Here is a 15,133-nt window from a genome sequence, read left to right on the forward strand (position 1 = left end):
TGGTTTAACAGTCTGTTTCTCTGTCTCTCTGTGTGATTCAGCTCCATGGTTTAACAGTCTGTTTCTCTTGTCTTTCCTCTACAGATGTTTTCCGTTATCCCCCACAAGTTTCTTCCCAACGTCAAGAACCCATGTTGGTACGAGGAACACACTGGGAATATCACCAGGGACCCTTACAGGACAAACCTTTACGCCCGGTACTCCCACCGCTTCAGAACCGTGTTTGAGTACCTGAGGAAGGCTTTCCGAGAACACTTGTACCGCCGCGGGGGGAAATACTACCGCATGCGTTGCCTACCTTACTTCTACATCATAGGCCAGCCTAAGTGTGGCACCACAGACCTGTATGATAGGTTGCAGCTGCACCCGGAGGTTAGGTTCACCACTTTCAAAGAGCCTCACTGGTGGACCAGGAAAAGGTTTGGTGAGTTTACTGGAGAGACAGGAGACGCACGCACACACGTACGCACGCACGCACACACACACACACACACACACACACACACACACACACACACACACACACACACACACACACACACACACACACACACACACACACACACACACACACACACACACAGTAGTTTACAGCTTTGGTGTGTGGATGGGTGTGTGTGTGTGTGTGTGTGTGTGTGTGTGTGTGTGTGTGTGTGTGTGTGTGTGTGTGGTGTGTGTGTGTGTGTGTGTGTGTGTGTGTGTGTGTGTGTGTGTGTGTGTAGTTCATGGGCTGGATAACCTGAATAAGTATTACAGTACTAGATCAATGAATGAAGAGTTATGAAGATACACAGCGTGAACTGGCCTGTGGGAATTATTTTCTACCTGAATGTTAATCAGGAAACCTCTTTCCTTTTTTCTTTACTTTCAGCTTGTAATGGGTATTTTACTGGGTATTTTACTGGGTATTTGACAGGGTATTTTACTGGGTATTTTACAGGGTATTTTACTGGGTATTTGACAGGGTATTTGACAGGGTATTTGACTGGGTATTTTACTGGGTATTTTAATGGGTATTTTACAGGGTATTTTACTGGGTATTTTACAGGGTATTTTACTGGGTATTTTACTGGGTATTTGAAAGGGTATTTGACTGGGTGTTTTACAGGGTATTTTACTAGGTATTTTACAGGGTATTTGACAGGGTGTTTGACAGGGAATTTGACACGGTGTTTGACAGCGTGTTTGACAGGGTATTTGACAGGGTATTTGACACGGTATTTGACAGGGTATTTGACAGGGTATTTGACAGGGTATTTTACAGGGTATTTGACAGGGTATTTTACAGGGTATTTTACAGGGTATTTGACAGGGTATTTGACAGAGTATTTTACAGGGTATTTGACAGGGTATTTTACAGGGTATTTGACAGGGTATTTTACAGAGTATTTTACAGAGTATTTTACAGGGTATTTTACTGGGTATTTGACAGAGTATTTGACAGGGTATTTGACACGGTATTTGACAGGGTATTTGACAGGGTATTTTACAGGGTATTTTACAGAGTATTTTACAGGGTATTTTACAGGGTATTTTAGAGGGTATTTTACAGGGTATTTGACAGGGTATTTTACAGAGTATTTTACAGGGTATTTTACAGGGTATTTGACAGGGTATTTTACAGAGTATTTTACAGGGTATTTGACAGGGTATTTGACAGGGTATTTTACAGAGTATTTTCCAGGGTATATTCCAGAGTATTTTACAGGGTATTTTACAGGGTATTTGACAGGGTATTTTACAGGGGTCACGGTTGTCTAAAGGATCGGACCAAAGTGCAGCATGGTTGTAGTTCCACGTATTTATTTATTCTGTGAAACGTTGCGTTACACAAATAACTTGAATAACAAACACAACAAACCGTGACGCAGAGAGAAATAAACACTACTCAAAAGATAACAACCCACATACACAAGTGGGGGAAAAAAAACCTACTTAAATATGATATCCAATTAGAGACAACGAGGACCGGCTGCCTCTAATTGGAGATCATCCCAAAAACCCCAACATAGAAATAGAAACCTAGAATAACCACATAGAAATAGATAACATAGAAAACCACCCAAAAACACCCCCTGTCACGCCCTGACCTACTCTACTATAGAAAATGACATCTTACAAGGGTCAGGGCGTGACAACAGGGTATTTTACTGAGTATTTGACACGGTATTTGACAGGGTATTTGACACGGTATTTGACAGGGTATTTGACACGGTATTTTACTGGGTATTTGACACGGTATTTTACTGGGTATTTTGCAGGGTATTTTACTGGGTATTTTACAGGGTATTTTACAGGGTATTTGACAGGGTATTTTACTGGGTATTTGACATGGTATTTGACAGGGTATTTTACAGGGTATTTTACTAGGTATTTTACTAGGTATTTTACAGGGTATTTTACTAGGTATTTTACTAGGTATTTTACAGGGTATTTGACAGGGTATTTGACAGGGTATTTGACAGGGTATTTCACTGGGTATTTCACTGGGTATTTTCAAGGTATGGTGTTTCTCAAGAAAACTGCATTCAGACCATTTTAGATGATAATGTTTCACAGTTTTCTTTCCCGATACAGTAGACCTCAGTCATATTAACATGGCATAAGTAATATATTTTTTTTGTAGAATTGCAGGAAATTTGCTTTAAAACTGCAAACATTTCTCTGCCCCATGGCAAAATGTGTAGAATTGCAGGAAATTTGCTTTAAAACGTAAATGTTTCTTTCCACCATCAAGGGGGGGGGGCCATTAAAATGTTTTGCTGTGAGGTGGGGGGCCCCCCCAAATCAAATTTTGCTTAGGGCCCCCAAAAGGCTAGAGCCGACCCTGGCACCATCACTGACCTTACTTTGGGGATGTGGCCAAAGCCACTAAAAACTGACAGAGCAGTCCATTAGTCTTTGAAGCCCTGTTGCAGTGTGCCGTGGAGGTGTGTGTTGCCCTGGATAAGAGTATCTGCTGGGGGGGTGGACGTGCAGAGTATAAATGAACCCACGGTTTCCTGTTGTTTCCTGTTGTGATGAAATTGCAGCATTAGATATCCTGTCAAATGCTACAGTACAAACCCAACTGTGTGTGTGTGTGTGTGTGTGTGTGTGTGTGTGTGTGTGTGTGTGTGTGTGTGTGCGTGCGTGCGTGCGTGCGTGCGTGCGTGCGTGCGTGCGTGCGTGTGTGTGTAGAGGTGGAAGTTATAAACACAGGGCCTTGATAGCCTGTCGTCCTGTTATAAACACAGGGTCTTGATAGCCTGTTATCCTGTTATAAACACAGGGCCTTGATATCCTGTCGTCCTGTTATAAACACAGGGCCTTGATAGCCTGTTTTCCTATTATAAACACAGTTTCTTTGATAGCCTGTTGTCCTGTTATAAACACCGTTTCTTTGATAGCCTGTCGTCCTGTTTGACAGATCTGGGGGGCGTTGGGGAATGTGTTGAGTTCATCACTCTTTGTATTACTCCGTCATGCGTTGTTCTCTCCATGTGCCTCTGTAATGGTAAAAGCCTAGCAGCCGCCACAGATGGAACTATCTGGGAAGTTGTAGCTGTGTGAAAACAGAACAGGAAGTCATGAAGAAATCCCAGTTGACCTGAATGATAAGAAACTGAACTAGAAAACCTCTTCCAAACAGGAAATTAGATTTGCGGCTGTTGGCTTTTGTTCTACAGTGGGGGAAAAAAGTATTTGATCCCCTGCTGATTTTGTACGTTTGCCCACTGACAAAGAAATGATCAGTCTATAATTTTAATGGTAGGTTTATTTGAACAGTGAGAGACAGAATAACAACAACAAAAATCCAGAAAAACACATGTAAAAATTTTTATAAATTGATTTGCATTTTAATGAGGGAAATAAGTATTTGACCCCCTCTCAATCAAAAAGATTTCTGGCTCCCAGGTGTCTTTTATACAGGTAATGAGCTGAGATTAGGAGCACACTCTTAAAGGGAGTGCTCCTAATCTCAGCTTGTTACCTGTATAAAAGACACCTGTCCACAGAAGCAATCAATCAATCAGATTCCAAACTCTCCACCATGGCCAAGACCAAAGAGCTCACCAAGGATGTCAGGGACAAGATTGTTGTCACGTCCTGGCCAGTAAAAGGGGTTATTTGTCATTTTAGTTGGTCAGGGTGTGGCAGGGGGTGTTTGTTTTGTGTGGTTGGGTATTGTGGGTTTAGGTTCTAGTTTTCTTATTTCTATGTTTATCTAACTTTTCTAGTTCTATGTGAGTTTTGTCAATGACCTCCAATTAGAGGCAGCTGGTTGTTGTTGTCTCTAATTGGAGGCCATATTTAGTTGTGTTTGTTTTCACTGGGTTTTGTGGGTGGTTGTTTCTAGTATAGTCTATGCACCTTACTGGACTGTTTTCGTGGTTTGTTTTGTATTGATTAAGTGTTTTCTTTAATAAATAAGAGGATGAGCACTTTACCCGCTGTGTTTTGGTCCCCCTTCAACGACGAGTGTTACAGAACCACCCACCAAAGAAGGACCAAGCAGTGGAGGAAGGAGCAGCAAGAGAGCTATTTGGAGTCCTGGACATGGGAGGAGATCCTGGATGGTAAAGGACCATGGCACCAGGTTGGGGAGTACCAGCGCCCGAAGGAGGAGCTGGAGGAAGCTAAGAGGGAACGACGGCGGTATGAGGCATTATATCCTCCATTTCAGGAGGTGAGGAGGCAGCCACCCAAAAAAAATATTTGGGGGGGGCATACGGGGAGTTGGGCTGAGTCAGGGGGGAGCCATGACCTAACTTCCCGGGCGTACAGGGGAGAGCCGTGGCGCAAAGAGGAGCCAGTCAAGGAATCAAGCGAGGAGCTTGGCGCGAGATTCCGGAGAGAGGTACTGGCGGAAAGGGCACGAAGGAGCACCTGTGCTTACTATGGGGAGCGACGGAGCAAGCAAGCACCATGTTATGCAGAGATACGCACGGTATCGCCAGTGTGCAGCTACAGCCCGGTGCGCTTGGTGAAAGCTCCTCACAGGTGTCATGCTAGAGCCAGCATCAAGCCAGGACCAGTGATGCAAGTTGCAAGCATCAGACCGCCGGTGAAGGTTCATGGCCCAGTGTATCCTGTTCCTGCTCCTCGTACTCTCAAGACCATCGCCAAGCAGCTTGGTGAGAAGGTGACAACAGTTGGTGCGATTATTCGCAAATGGAAGAAACACAAAAGAACTGTCAATCTCCCTCGGCCTGGGGCTCCATGCAAGATCTCACCTCGTGGAGTTGCAATGATCATGAGAACGGTGAGGAATCAGCCCAGAACTACACGGGATGATCTTGTCAATGATCTCAAGGCAGCTGGGACCATAGTCACCAAGAAAACAATTGGTAACACACTACGCCGTGAAGGACTGAAATCCTGCAATGCCTGCAAGGTCCCCCTGCTCAAGAATACATATACATGCCCTTCTGAAGTCTGCCAATGAACATCTGAATGATTCAGAGGACAACTGGTGAAAGTGTTGTGGTCAGATGAGACCAAAATGGAGCTCTTTGACATCAACTCAACTCGCCGTGTTTGGAGGAGGAGGAATGCTGCCTATGACCCCAAGAATACCATCCCCACCGTCAAACATGGAGGTGGAAACATTATGCTTTGGGGGTGTTTTTCTGCTAAGGGGACAGGACAACTTCACCGCATCAAAGGGACGATGGACGGGGCCATGTACCGTCAAATCTTGGGTGAGAACCTCCTTCCCTCAGCCAGGGCATTGAAAATGGGTCGTGGATGTATATTCCAGCATGACAATGACCCAAAACACATGGCCAAGGCAACAAAGGAGTGGCTCAAGAAGAAGCACATTAAGGTCCTGGAGTGGCCTAACCAGTCTCCAGACCTTAATCCCATAGAAAATCTGTGGAGGGAGCTGAAGGTTCGAGTTGCCAAACGTCAGCCTCGAAACCTTAATGACTTGGAGAAGATCTGCAAAGAGGAGTGGGACAAAATCCCTCCTGAGATGTGTGCCAACCTGGTGGCCAACTACAAGAAACGTCTGACCTCTGTGATTGCCAACAAGGGTTTTGCCACCAAGTACTAAGTCATGTTTTGCAGAGGGGTCAAATACTTATTTCCGTCATTAAAATGCAAATCATTTTATAACATTTTTGACATGCGTTTTTCTGGATTTTTTGTTGTTGATATTCTGCCTCTCACTGTTCAAATAAACCTACCATTAAAATGATAGACTGATCATTTCTTTGTCAGTGGGCAAACGTACAAAATCAGCAGGGGATCAAATACTTTTTTCCCTCACTGTATTTGTACCCAACCTTTTGTTGTAGTTGAGTATTTAACTGGTGTTCCTTTCACGCTCCAAACCTGTGTGTGTTTCTGCATCTGTGTTGTGTGGTCTGGTTCAGGACTCTGAGATATTGTGGCCTTTAGTTATACTCATCCTCTCTCTCTCTCTCTCTCTCTCTCTCTCTCCACCTCTCTCTCTCTCTCTCTCTCTCTCTCCCTCTCTCTCTCTCCCTCTCCTTCTCTCTGTTTTCCCTCCCTCCCTCCCTCCCTCCCCTCCCTCCCTCCCTCCCTCCCTCCCTCCCTCCCTCCCTCCCTCCCTCCCTCCCTCCCTCCCTCCTTCCTTCTCTCTCTCTTCTCTCCCTCTCTCCTCTCTATGATAATGCCATTATAGTGTTAGCATCTGGCCCATCTAATGGATATAGCTCAGTTTTGCCTCCAGGTCAAGACTCATGACAATTACGTCAACCTGCTAACGAGACTGTGTACTGCAACCGAGCATCAGGAAACCATCGTTGTTAGCCAGGGACACTGAAGATGATACATCCTACATTGTTGTGAGGATTTGCAATTCAAGGTGTTTATTGTGTAATAGGGTAGTGGTTTATACTGTCGAACCACAAAGTCTCTAATTCTGAGCTCAGCCTCTAATCCTGGGGAAATATAACTGTAGTGTTATACTGTATGAAAGCCTCTAATTCTGAGCTCATCCTCTAATCCTGGGGGAAATATAACTGTAGTGTTATACTGTATGAAAGCCTCTAATTCTGAGCTCATTCTCTAATCCTGGGGGAAATATAACTGTAGTGTTATACTGTATGAAAGCCTCTAATTCTGAGCTCATCCTCTAATCCTGGGGGAAATATAACTGTAGTGTTATACTGTATGAAAGCCTCTAATTCTGAGCTCATCTCTAATCCTGGGGGAAATATAACTGTAGTGTTATACTGTATGAAAGCCTCTAATTCTGAGCTCATCCTCTAATCCTGGGGGAAATATAACTGTAGTGTTATACTGTATGTATATCCCTCAAATGGAACCCTATTCCCAATAGGCGCTTGTCAAAAGTAGTGCACTACCTAGGGAAAAGGATTCCATTTGGAACGGAGGCCTAAGTGTATAATCACATCAGTCTGCTGATAACAGTGAAACAGTATGTCACCTGGTCCTGGGGCTCTCAGGCAATAGTCTGGTATTTCGTTTTCACTCTGACTAGAAACAGACTGATGTACCTGGTCCTGGTCTCAGGCTATAGTCTGGTATTTCTGTTTCACTCTGACTAGAAACAGACTGATGTACCTGGTCCTGGTCTCAGGCTATAGTCTGGTATTTCTGTTTCACTCTGACTAGAAACAGACTGATGGACCTGGTCCTGGTCTCAGGCTATAGTCTGGTATTTCTGTTTCACTCTGACTAGAAACAGACTGATGGACCTGGTCTGGTCCTGGTCTCAGGCTATAGTCTGGTATTTCTGTTTCACTCTGACTAGAAACAGACTGATGGACCTGGTCCTGGTCCTGGTCTCAGGCTATAGTCTGGTATTTCTGTTTCACTCTGACTAGAAACAGACTGATGGACCTGGTCCTGGTCTCAGGCTATAGTCTGGTATTTCTGTTTCACTCTGACTAGAAACAGACTGATGGACCTGGTCCTGGTCCTGGTCTCAGGCTATAGTCTGGTATTTCTGTTTCACTCTGACTAGAAACAGACTGATGGACCTGGTCCTGGTCTCAGGCTATAGTCTGGTATTTCTGTTTCACTCTGACTAGAAACAGACTGATGTACCTGGTCCTGGTCTCAGGCTATAGTCTGGTATTTCTGTTTCACTCTGACTAGAAACAGACTGATGGACCTGGTCCTGGTCTCAGGCTATAGTCTGGTATTTCTGTTTCACTCTGACTAGAAACAGACTGATGGACTGGTCCTGGTCCTGGTCTCAGGCTATAGTCTGGTATTTCTGTTTCACTCTGACTAGAAACAGACTGATGGACCTGGTCCTGGTCCTGGTCTCAGGCTATAGTCTGGTATTTCTGTTTCACTCTGACTAGAAACAGACTGATGGACCTGGTCCTGGTCTCAGGCTATAGTCTGGTATTTCTGTTTCACTCTGACTAGAAACAGACTGATGTACCTGGTCCTGGTCTCAGGCTATAGTCTGGTATTTCTGTTTCACTCTGACTAGAAACAGACTGATGGACCTGGTCCTGGTCCTGGTCTCAGGCTATAGTCTGGTATTTCTGTTTCACTCTGACTAGAAACAGACTGATGTACCTGGTCCTGGTCTCAGGCTATAGTCTGGTATTTCTGTTTCACTCTGACTAGAAACAGACTGATGGACCTGGTCCTGGTCTCAGGCTATAGTCTGGTATTTCTGTTTCACTCTGACTAGAAACAGACTGATGGACCTGGTCCTGGTCTCAGGCTATAGTCTGGTATTTCTGTTTCACTCTGACTAGAAACAGACTGATGGACCTGGTCCTGGTCTGGTCTCAGGCTATAGTCTGGTATTTCTGTTTCACTCTGACTAGAAACAGACTGATGGACCTGGTCCTGGTCCTGGTCTCAGGCTATAGTCTGGTATTTCTGTTTCACTCTGACTAGAAACAGACTGATGGACCTGGTCCTGGTCCTGGTCTCAGGCTATAGTCTGGTATTTCTGTTTCACTCTGACTAGAAACAGACTGATGGACCTGGTCCTGGTCCTGGTCTCAGGCTATAGTCTGGTATTTCTGTTTCACTCTGACTAGAAACAGACTGATGGACCTGGTCCTGGTCTCAGGCTATAGTCTGGTATTTCTGTTTCACTCTGACTAGAAACAGACTGATGGACCTGGTCCTGGTCTCAGGCTATAGTCTGGTATTTCTGTTTCACTCTGACTAGAAACAGACTGATGGACCTGGTCCTGGTCTCAGGCTATAGTCTGGTATTTCTGTTTCACTCTGACTAGAAACAGACTGATGGACCTGGTCCTGGTCTCAGGCTATAGTCTGGTATTTCTGTTTCACTCTGACTAGAAACAGACTGATGGACCTGGTCCTGGTCTCAGGCTATAGTCTGGTATTTCTGTTTCACTCTGACTAGAAACAGACTGATGGTCCTGGTCCTGGTCTCAGGCTATAGTCTGGTATTTCTGTTTCACTCTGACTAGAAACAGACTGATGTACCTGGTCCTGGTCTCAGGCTATAGTCTGGTATTTCTGTTTCACTCTGACTAGAAACAGACTGATGTACCTGGTCCTGGTCTCAGGCTATAGTCTGGTATTTCTGTTTCACTCTGACTAGAAACAGACTGATGGACCTGGTCCTGGTCTCAGGCTATAGTCTGGTATTTCTGTTTCACTCTGACTAGAAACAGACTGATGTACCTGGTCCTGGTCTCAGGCTATAGTCTGGTATTTCTGTTTCACTCTGACTAGAAACAGACTGATGGACCTGGTCCTGGTCCTGGTCTCAGGCTATAGTCTGGTATTTCTGTTTCACTCTGACTAGAAACAGACTGATGGACCTGGTCCTGGTCTCAGGCTATAGTCTGGTATTTCTGTTTCACTCTGACTAGAAACAGACTGATGGACCTGGTCCTGGTCTCAGACTATAGTCTGGTATTTCTGTTTCACTCTGACTAGAAACGGACTGATGTAGCTGTATAGATCAAGCTGATCCTGTGGGTTTACGTGAAGCTCAACCTGTCAGGTAGTGCTTTGACTTGGACTGAAACTGTAGACCCGCTGAGCGCTTTTAGTATCTATGAATGACTTCTCCTAACGTTGCGTTCTCCCTCTCTTTTTTTCTGTTTCTCTCTCTGTTTCTCTCTCTCTATCATTCTTTGTCTATCGTTCTCTCTTTTGTTCTCTCTCCGTTCCCTCCCTCTCCCTCTCTCCTCTCTCTTCTCCCTCCCTCCCTCTCCCCTCCCTATCTCCTCCCTCTCTCTCCTTTCTCCTTTCTCCTTTCTCCTTTCTCCTTTCTCCTTTCTCCTTTCTCCCTCCCTCCCTCCTTTCTCCCTCCCTCCCTCCCTCCCTCCTTTCTCCCTCCCTCCCTCCCTCCCTCCCTCCCTCCCTCCCTCCCTCCCTCCTCCCTCTCCCCTCTCCTCCCTACCTCCCTCCCTCTCTCCTCTCTCCTCCCTCCCTCCCTCCCTCCCTCCCTCCCTCCCTCCCTCCCTCCCTCCCTCCCTCCCTCCCTCCCTCCCTCTCCCCTCCTCCCTCCCTCCCCCTCTCCTCCCCTCCCTCCCTCCCTCCCTCCCCCTCTCCTCCCTCTCTCCATCCCTCCCTCCCTCCCTCTCCCCTCCCTCTCTCTCTCTCTCTCTCTCTCCCTCCCTCCCTCCCTCCCTCCCTCCCTCCCTCCCTCCCTCCCTCCCTCCCTCCAGGTATAATCCGTCTGAGTGAGGGATTCCATGACCGTTACCCAGTAGAAGACTATTTGGATCTGTTTGACCTGGCAGCCTATCAGATTCAAGACAACCTGATGGGAAACGCCCACTCCGGAGCCCCAGAGCAACACAACATCATCATAGGTAAAACACCTTTAATATCAACACAACACAACAATAGGTAAAATACCTTTAATACCAACACAACAATAGGTAAAACACCTTTAATATCAACACAACAATAGGTAAAACACCTTTAATATCAACACAACAATAGGTAAAACACCTTTAATATCAACACAACACAACAATAGGTAAAACACCTTTAATATCAACACAACACCATCATAGGTAAAACACCTTTAATACCAACACAACAATAGGTAAAACACCTTTAATACCAACACAACAATAGGTAAAACACCTTTAATATCAACACAACACAACAATAGGTAAAACACCTTTAATATCAACACAACATCATCATAGGTAAAACACCTTTAATACCAACACAACAATAGGTAAAACATCTTTAATATCAACACAACACCATCATAGGTAAAAACACCTTTAATATCAACACAACAATAGGTAAAACACCTTTAATATCAACACAACACCATCATAGGTAAAACACCTTTAATATCAACACAACATCATCATAGGTAAAACACCTTTAATACCAACACAACAATAGGTAAAACACCTTTAATACCAACACAACAATAGGTAAAACACCTTTAATATCAACACAACACAACAATAGGTAAAACACCTTTAATATCAACACAACACCATCATAGGTAAAACACCTTTAATACCAACACAACAATAGGTAAAACACCTTTAATACCAACACAACATCATCATAGGTAAAACACCTTTAATATCAACACCATCATAGGTAAAACACCTTTAATATCAACACCATCATAGGTAAAACACCTTTAAAACCAACACAACATCATCATAGGTAAAACACCTTTAATAACAACACCATCATAGGTAAAACACCTTTAAAACCAACACAACATCATCATAGGTAAAACACCTTTAATATCAACACCATCATAGGTAAAACACCTTTAATATCAACACCATCATAGGAACCCCCTGTGGATGTTGATTAAGGCACCCCCCACACACACACCTCTCTGATTCATAGGGGTTGGGTTAAATGCAGAAGACACATTTTTAGGTTTTCTCTTTCCTAATGATGCAGCCATTTTGTCAGGTTTCCCAAGTGACAATACTTTGTGATATCCAATTGCGATCCAGTTAAGATCTTGTCTCATCGTTGCAACTCCCCAACGGACTCGGGAGAGGCGAAAGTCTAGTCATGCATCCTACGAAACATGACCCGCCAAACAGCGCTTCTTAACACCTGCTTAACCCAGAAGCCAGACGTACCAATGTGTCAGTGGAAACACAGTCCAACTGAAGACAGCCTGCAGGCGCCCGGCCAGCCACAAGGCGTCGCTAGAGAGCAATGAGCCAAGTAAAGCCCCCGGTCAAACCTTCCCCTAACCCGGACGGCACTGGGTCAATTGTGTGCCACCCTATGGGATTCCCGATCACAGCCGGTTGTGACACAGCCTGGGACCGAACCCGGGTCTGTAGTGATGCCTCAAGCACTTCGATGCAGTACCTGAGACCTCTGTGACACAGCCTGGGACCGAACCCGGGTCTGTAGTGACGCCTCAAGCACTTCGATGCAGTACCTTAGACCGCTATGACACAGCCTGGAACTGAACCCAGGTCTGTAGTGACGCCTCAAGCACTTCGATGCAGTACCTTAGACCACTGTGACACAGCCTGGGACCGAACCCGGGTCTGTAGTGACGCCTCAAGCACTTCGATGCCATACTTGAGACCGCTGTGACACAGCCTGGGACCGAACCCGGGTCTGTAGTGACGCCTCAAGGACTTCGATGCCATACTTGAGACCGCTGTGACACAGCCTGGGACCGAACCCGGGTCTGTAGTGACGCCTCAAGCACTTCGATGCAGTACCTTAGACCACTGTGACACAGCCTGGGACCGAACCCGGGTCTGTAGTGACGCCTCAAGCACTTCGATGCCATACTTGAGACCGCTGTGACACAGCCTGGGACCGAACCCGGGTCTGTAGTGACGCCTCAAGCACTTCGATGCAGTACCTTAGACCGCTGTGACACAGCCTGGGACCGAACCCGGGTCTGTAGTGACACCTCAAGCACTTCGATGCAGTACCTGCACCACTCGGGAGGCTCAGAACACTAGATTTGTATTTAAATCTTCTTTTTAATAACCTTGTTTGGATTGTTTCCCATTGTTGCTATTCTTCTCATGTGCTTGTACATTCTGACTGCTTTCAGTTCATCTAAATACCACACGCTATTATGTCAGACATCACAGTATTAAATGACAGCACATTGAAGGAGGAGAATGCTACAGTATTAAATGACAGCACATTGAAGGAGGAGGAGAATGCCACAGTATTAAATGACAGCACATTGAAGGAGTGAGGAGAACGCTACAGTATTAAATGACAGCACATTGAAGGAGGGGAACGCTACAGTATTAAATGACAGCACATTGAAGGAGGAGAACGCTACAGTATTAAATGACAGCACATTGAAGAAGGAGGACGCTACAGTATTAAATGACAGCACATTGAAGGAGGAGAACAATACAGTATTAAATGACAGCACATTAAAGGAGGAGGAGAACGCTACAGTATTAAATGACAGCACATTGAAGGAGGATAACAATACAGCATTAAATGACTGCACATTGAAGGAGGAGGAGAACGCTACAGTATTAAATGACAGCACATTGAAGGATGAGAACAATACAGTATTAAATGACAGCACATTGAAGGAGGAGGAGAATGCTACAGTATTAAATGACAGCACATTGAAGGAGGAGGAGAACGCTACAGTATTAAATGACAGCACATTGAAGGAGGAGAACGCTACAGTATTAAATGACAGCACATTGGAGGAGGAGAACGCCACAGTATTAAATGACAGTACATTGAAGGAGGATAACACTACATTATTAAATGACAGCACATTGAAGGAGGAGAACACTACAGTATTAAATGACAGCACATTGAAGGAGGAGAACGCTACAGTATTAAATGACAGCACATTGAAGGAGGAGGAGGACACTACAGTATTAAATGACAGCACATTGAAGGAGGAGGAGGACACTACAGTATTAAATGACAGCACATTGAAGGAGGAGGAGAACGCTACAGTATTAAATGACAGCACATTGAAGGAGGATAACACTACATTATTAAATGACAGCACATTGAAGGAGGAGGAGGACACTACAGTATTAAATGACAGCACATTGAAGGAGGAGGAGAACGCTACAGTATTAAATGACAGCACATTGAAGGAGGAGGACACTACAGTATTAAATGACAGCACATTGGAGGAGGAGAACGCTACAGTATTAAATGACAGCACATTGAAGGAGGAGGAGAACGCTACAGTATTAAATGACAGCACATTGAAGGAGGAGGAGAACGCTACAGTATTAAATGACAGCACATTGAAGGAGGATAACACTACATTATTAAATGACAGCACATTGAAGGAGGAGGAGGACACTACAGTATTAAATGACAGCACATTGAAGGAGGAGGAGAACGCTACAGTATTAAATGACAGCACATTGAAGGAGGAGGACACTACAGTATTAAATGACAGCACATTGGAGGAGGAGAACGCTACAGTATTAAATGACAGCACATTGAAGGAGGAGGAGAACGCTACAGTATTAAATGACAGCACATTGAAGGAGGAGGAGAACGCTACAGTATTAAATGACAGCACATTGAAGGAGGAGAACACGAATATAAAGTGAAGAGGGAGGCAGGTAGCCTAGTGGTTAGAGGGGGGGCAGGTAGCCTAGTGGTTAGAGAGGGGGGGTGGGGGGGGGGGGGGGGTGGGGGGCAGGTAGCCTAGTGGTTAGAGAGGGGGGGAGGGGGGGGGCAGGTACCCTAGTGGTTAGAGGGGGGGGGGGGGGGGGGGCAGGTAGCCTAGTGGTTAGAGCGTTGGACTGTTAACCGAAAGATTGAATCCCCTGAGCTGACAAGGTAAAAAATCTGTCGTTCTGCCCCTGAACAAAGATGCTAACCCACTGTTCCCCGGTAGGCCATCATTGTAAATAAGAATTTGTTCTTAACCGACTTGCCGAGTTAAATAAAATAAAGAGGGGCGTTAATGCTTTTCTGTGATTAATGATCAAATATCCTAATGGAGGAGGTTTTTATAGAAGCACTCTCCTCTCTACAACTGTTTACACTGTATTCATGTTACTTCCTTTGTCTTGTTCATGCAAATAAGTAAATGGTGTGTGTGTGTGTGTGTGTGTGTGTGTATGTGTGTGTGTTCCAGGAGAGGCCAGTGCGTCCACCATGTGGGACAACAATGCCTGGGCGTATTTCTATGACAACTCGACTGAGGCGGAGGCGGAGCCACCCTTCCTCATCCAGGACTTTATCCACACCCTTCAGCCTGACGCAAGGTTCA

At 45.2% G+C, this 15,133-nt stretch overlaps 1 protein-coding gene across 3 annotated transcripts in view; it reads left to right on the top strand.

The window, feature by feature from the left end:
• LOC106594761 (carbohydrate sulfotransferase 15) overlaps positions 1 to 15,133 on the top strand; it is a 421,531-nt gene that overhangs the window by 370,458 nt on the left and 35,940 nt on the right. For all 3 annotated transcript variants that reach the window (XM_045701178.2, XM_045701179.2, XM_045701177.2), the window contains exons 3-5: positions 85 to 424; positions 10,602 to 10,748; positions 14,999 to 15,133. The exon at positions 14,999 to 15,133 is cut by the window's right edge and continues 28 nt beyond it. In XM_045701178.2, the coding sequence (XP_045557134.1) occupies positions 85 to 424; positions 10,602 to 10,748; positions 14,999 to 15,133 (622 nt within the window). The remainder of the gene's footprint in view (positions 1 to 84; positions 425 to 10,601; positions 10,749 to 14,998) is intronic.

The sequence above is a fragment of the Salmo salar genome, chromosome 18 (assembly GCF_965601325.2).
Source record: "Salmo salar chromosome 18, fSalSal1, whole genome shotgun sequence".
In the NCBI taxonomy this organism is placed as follows: Eukaryota; Metazoa; Chordata; class Actinopteri; order Salmoniformes; family Salmonidae; genus Salmo; species Salmo salar.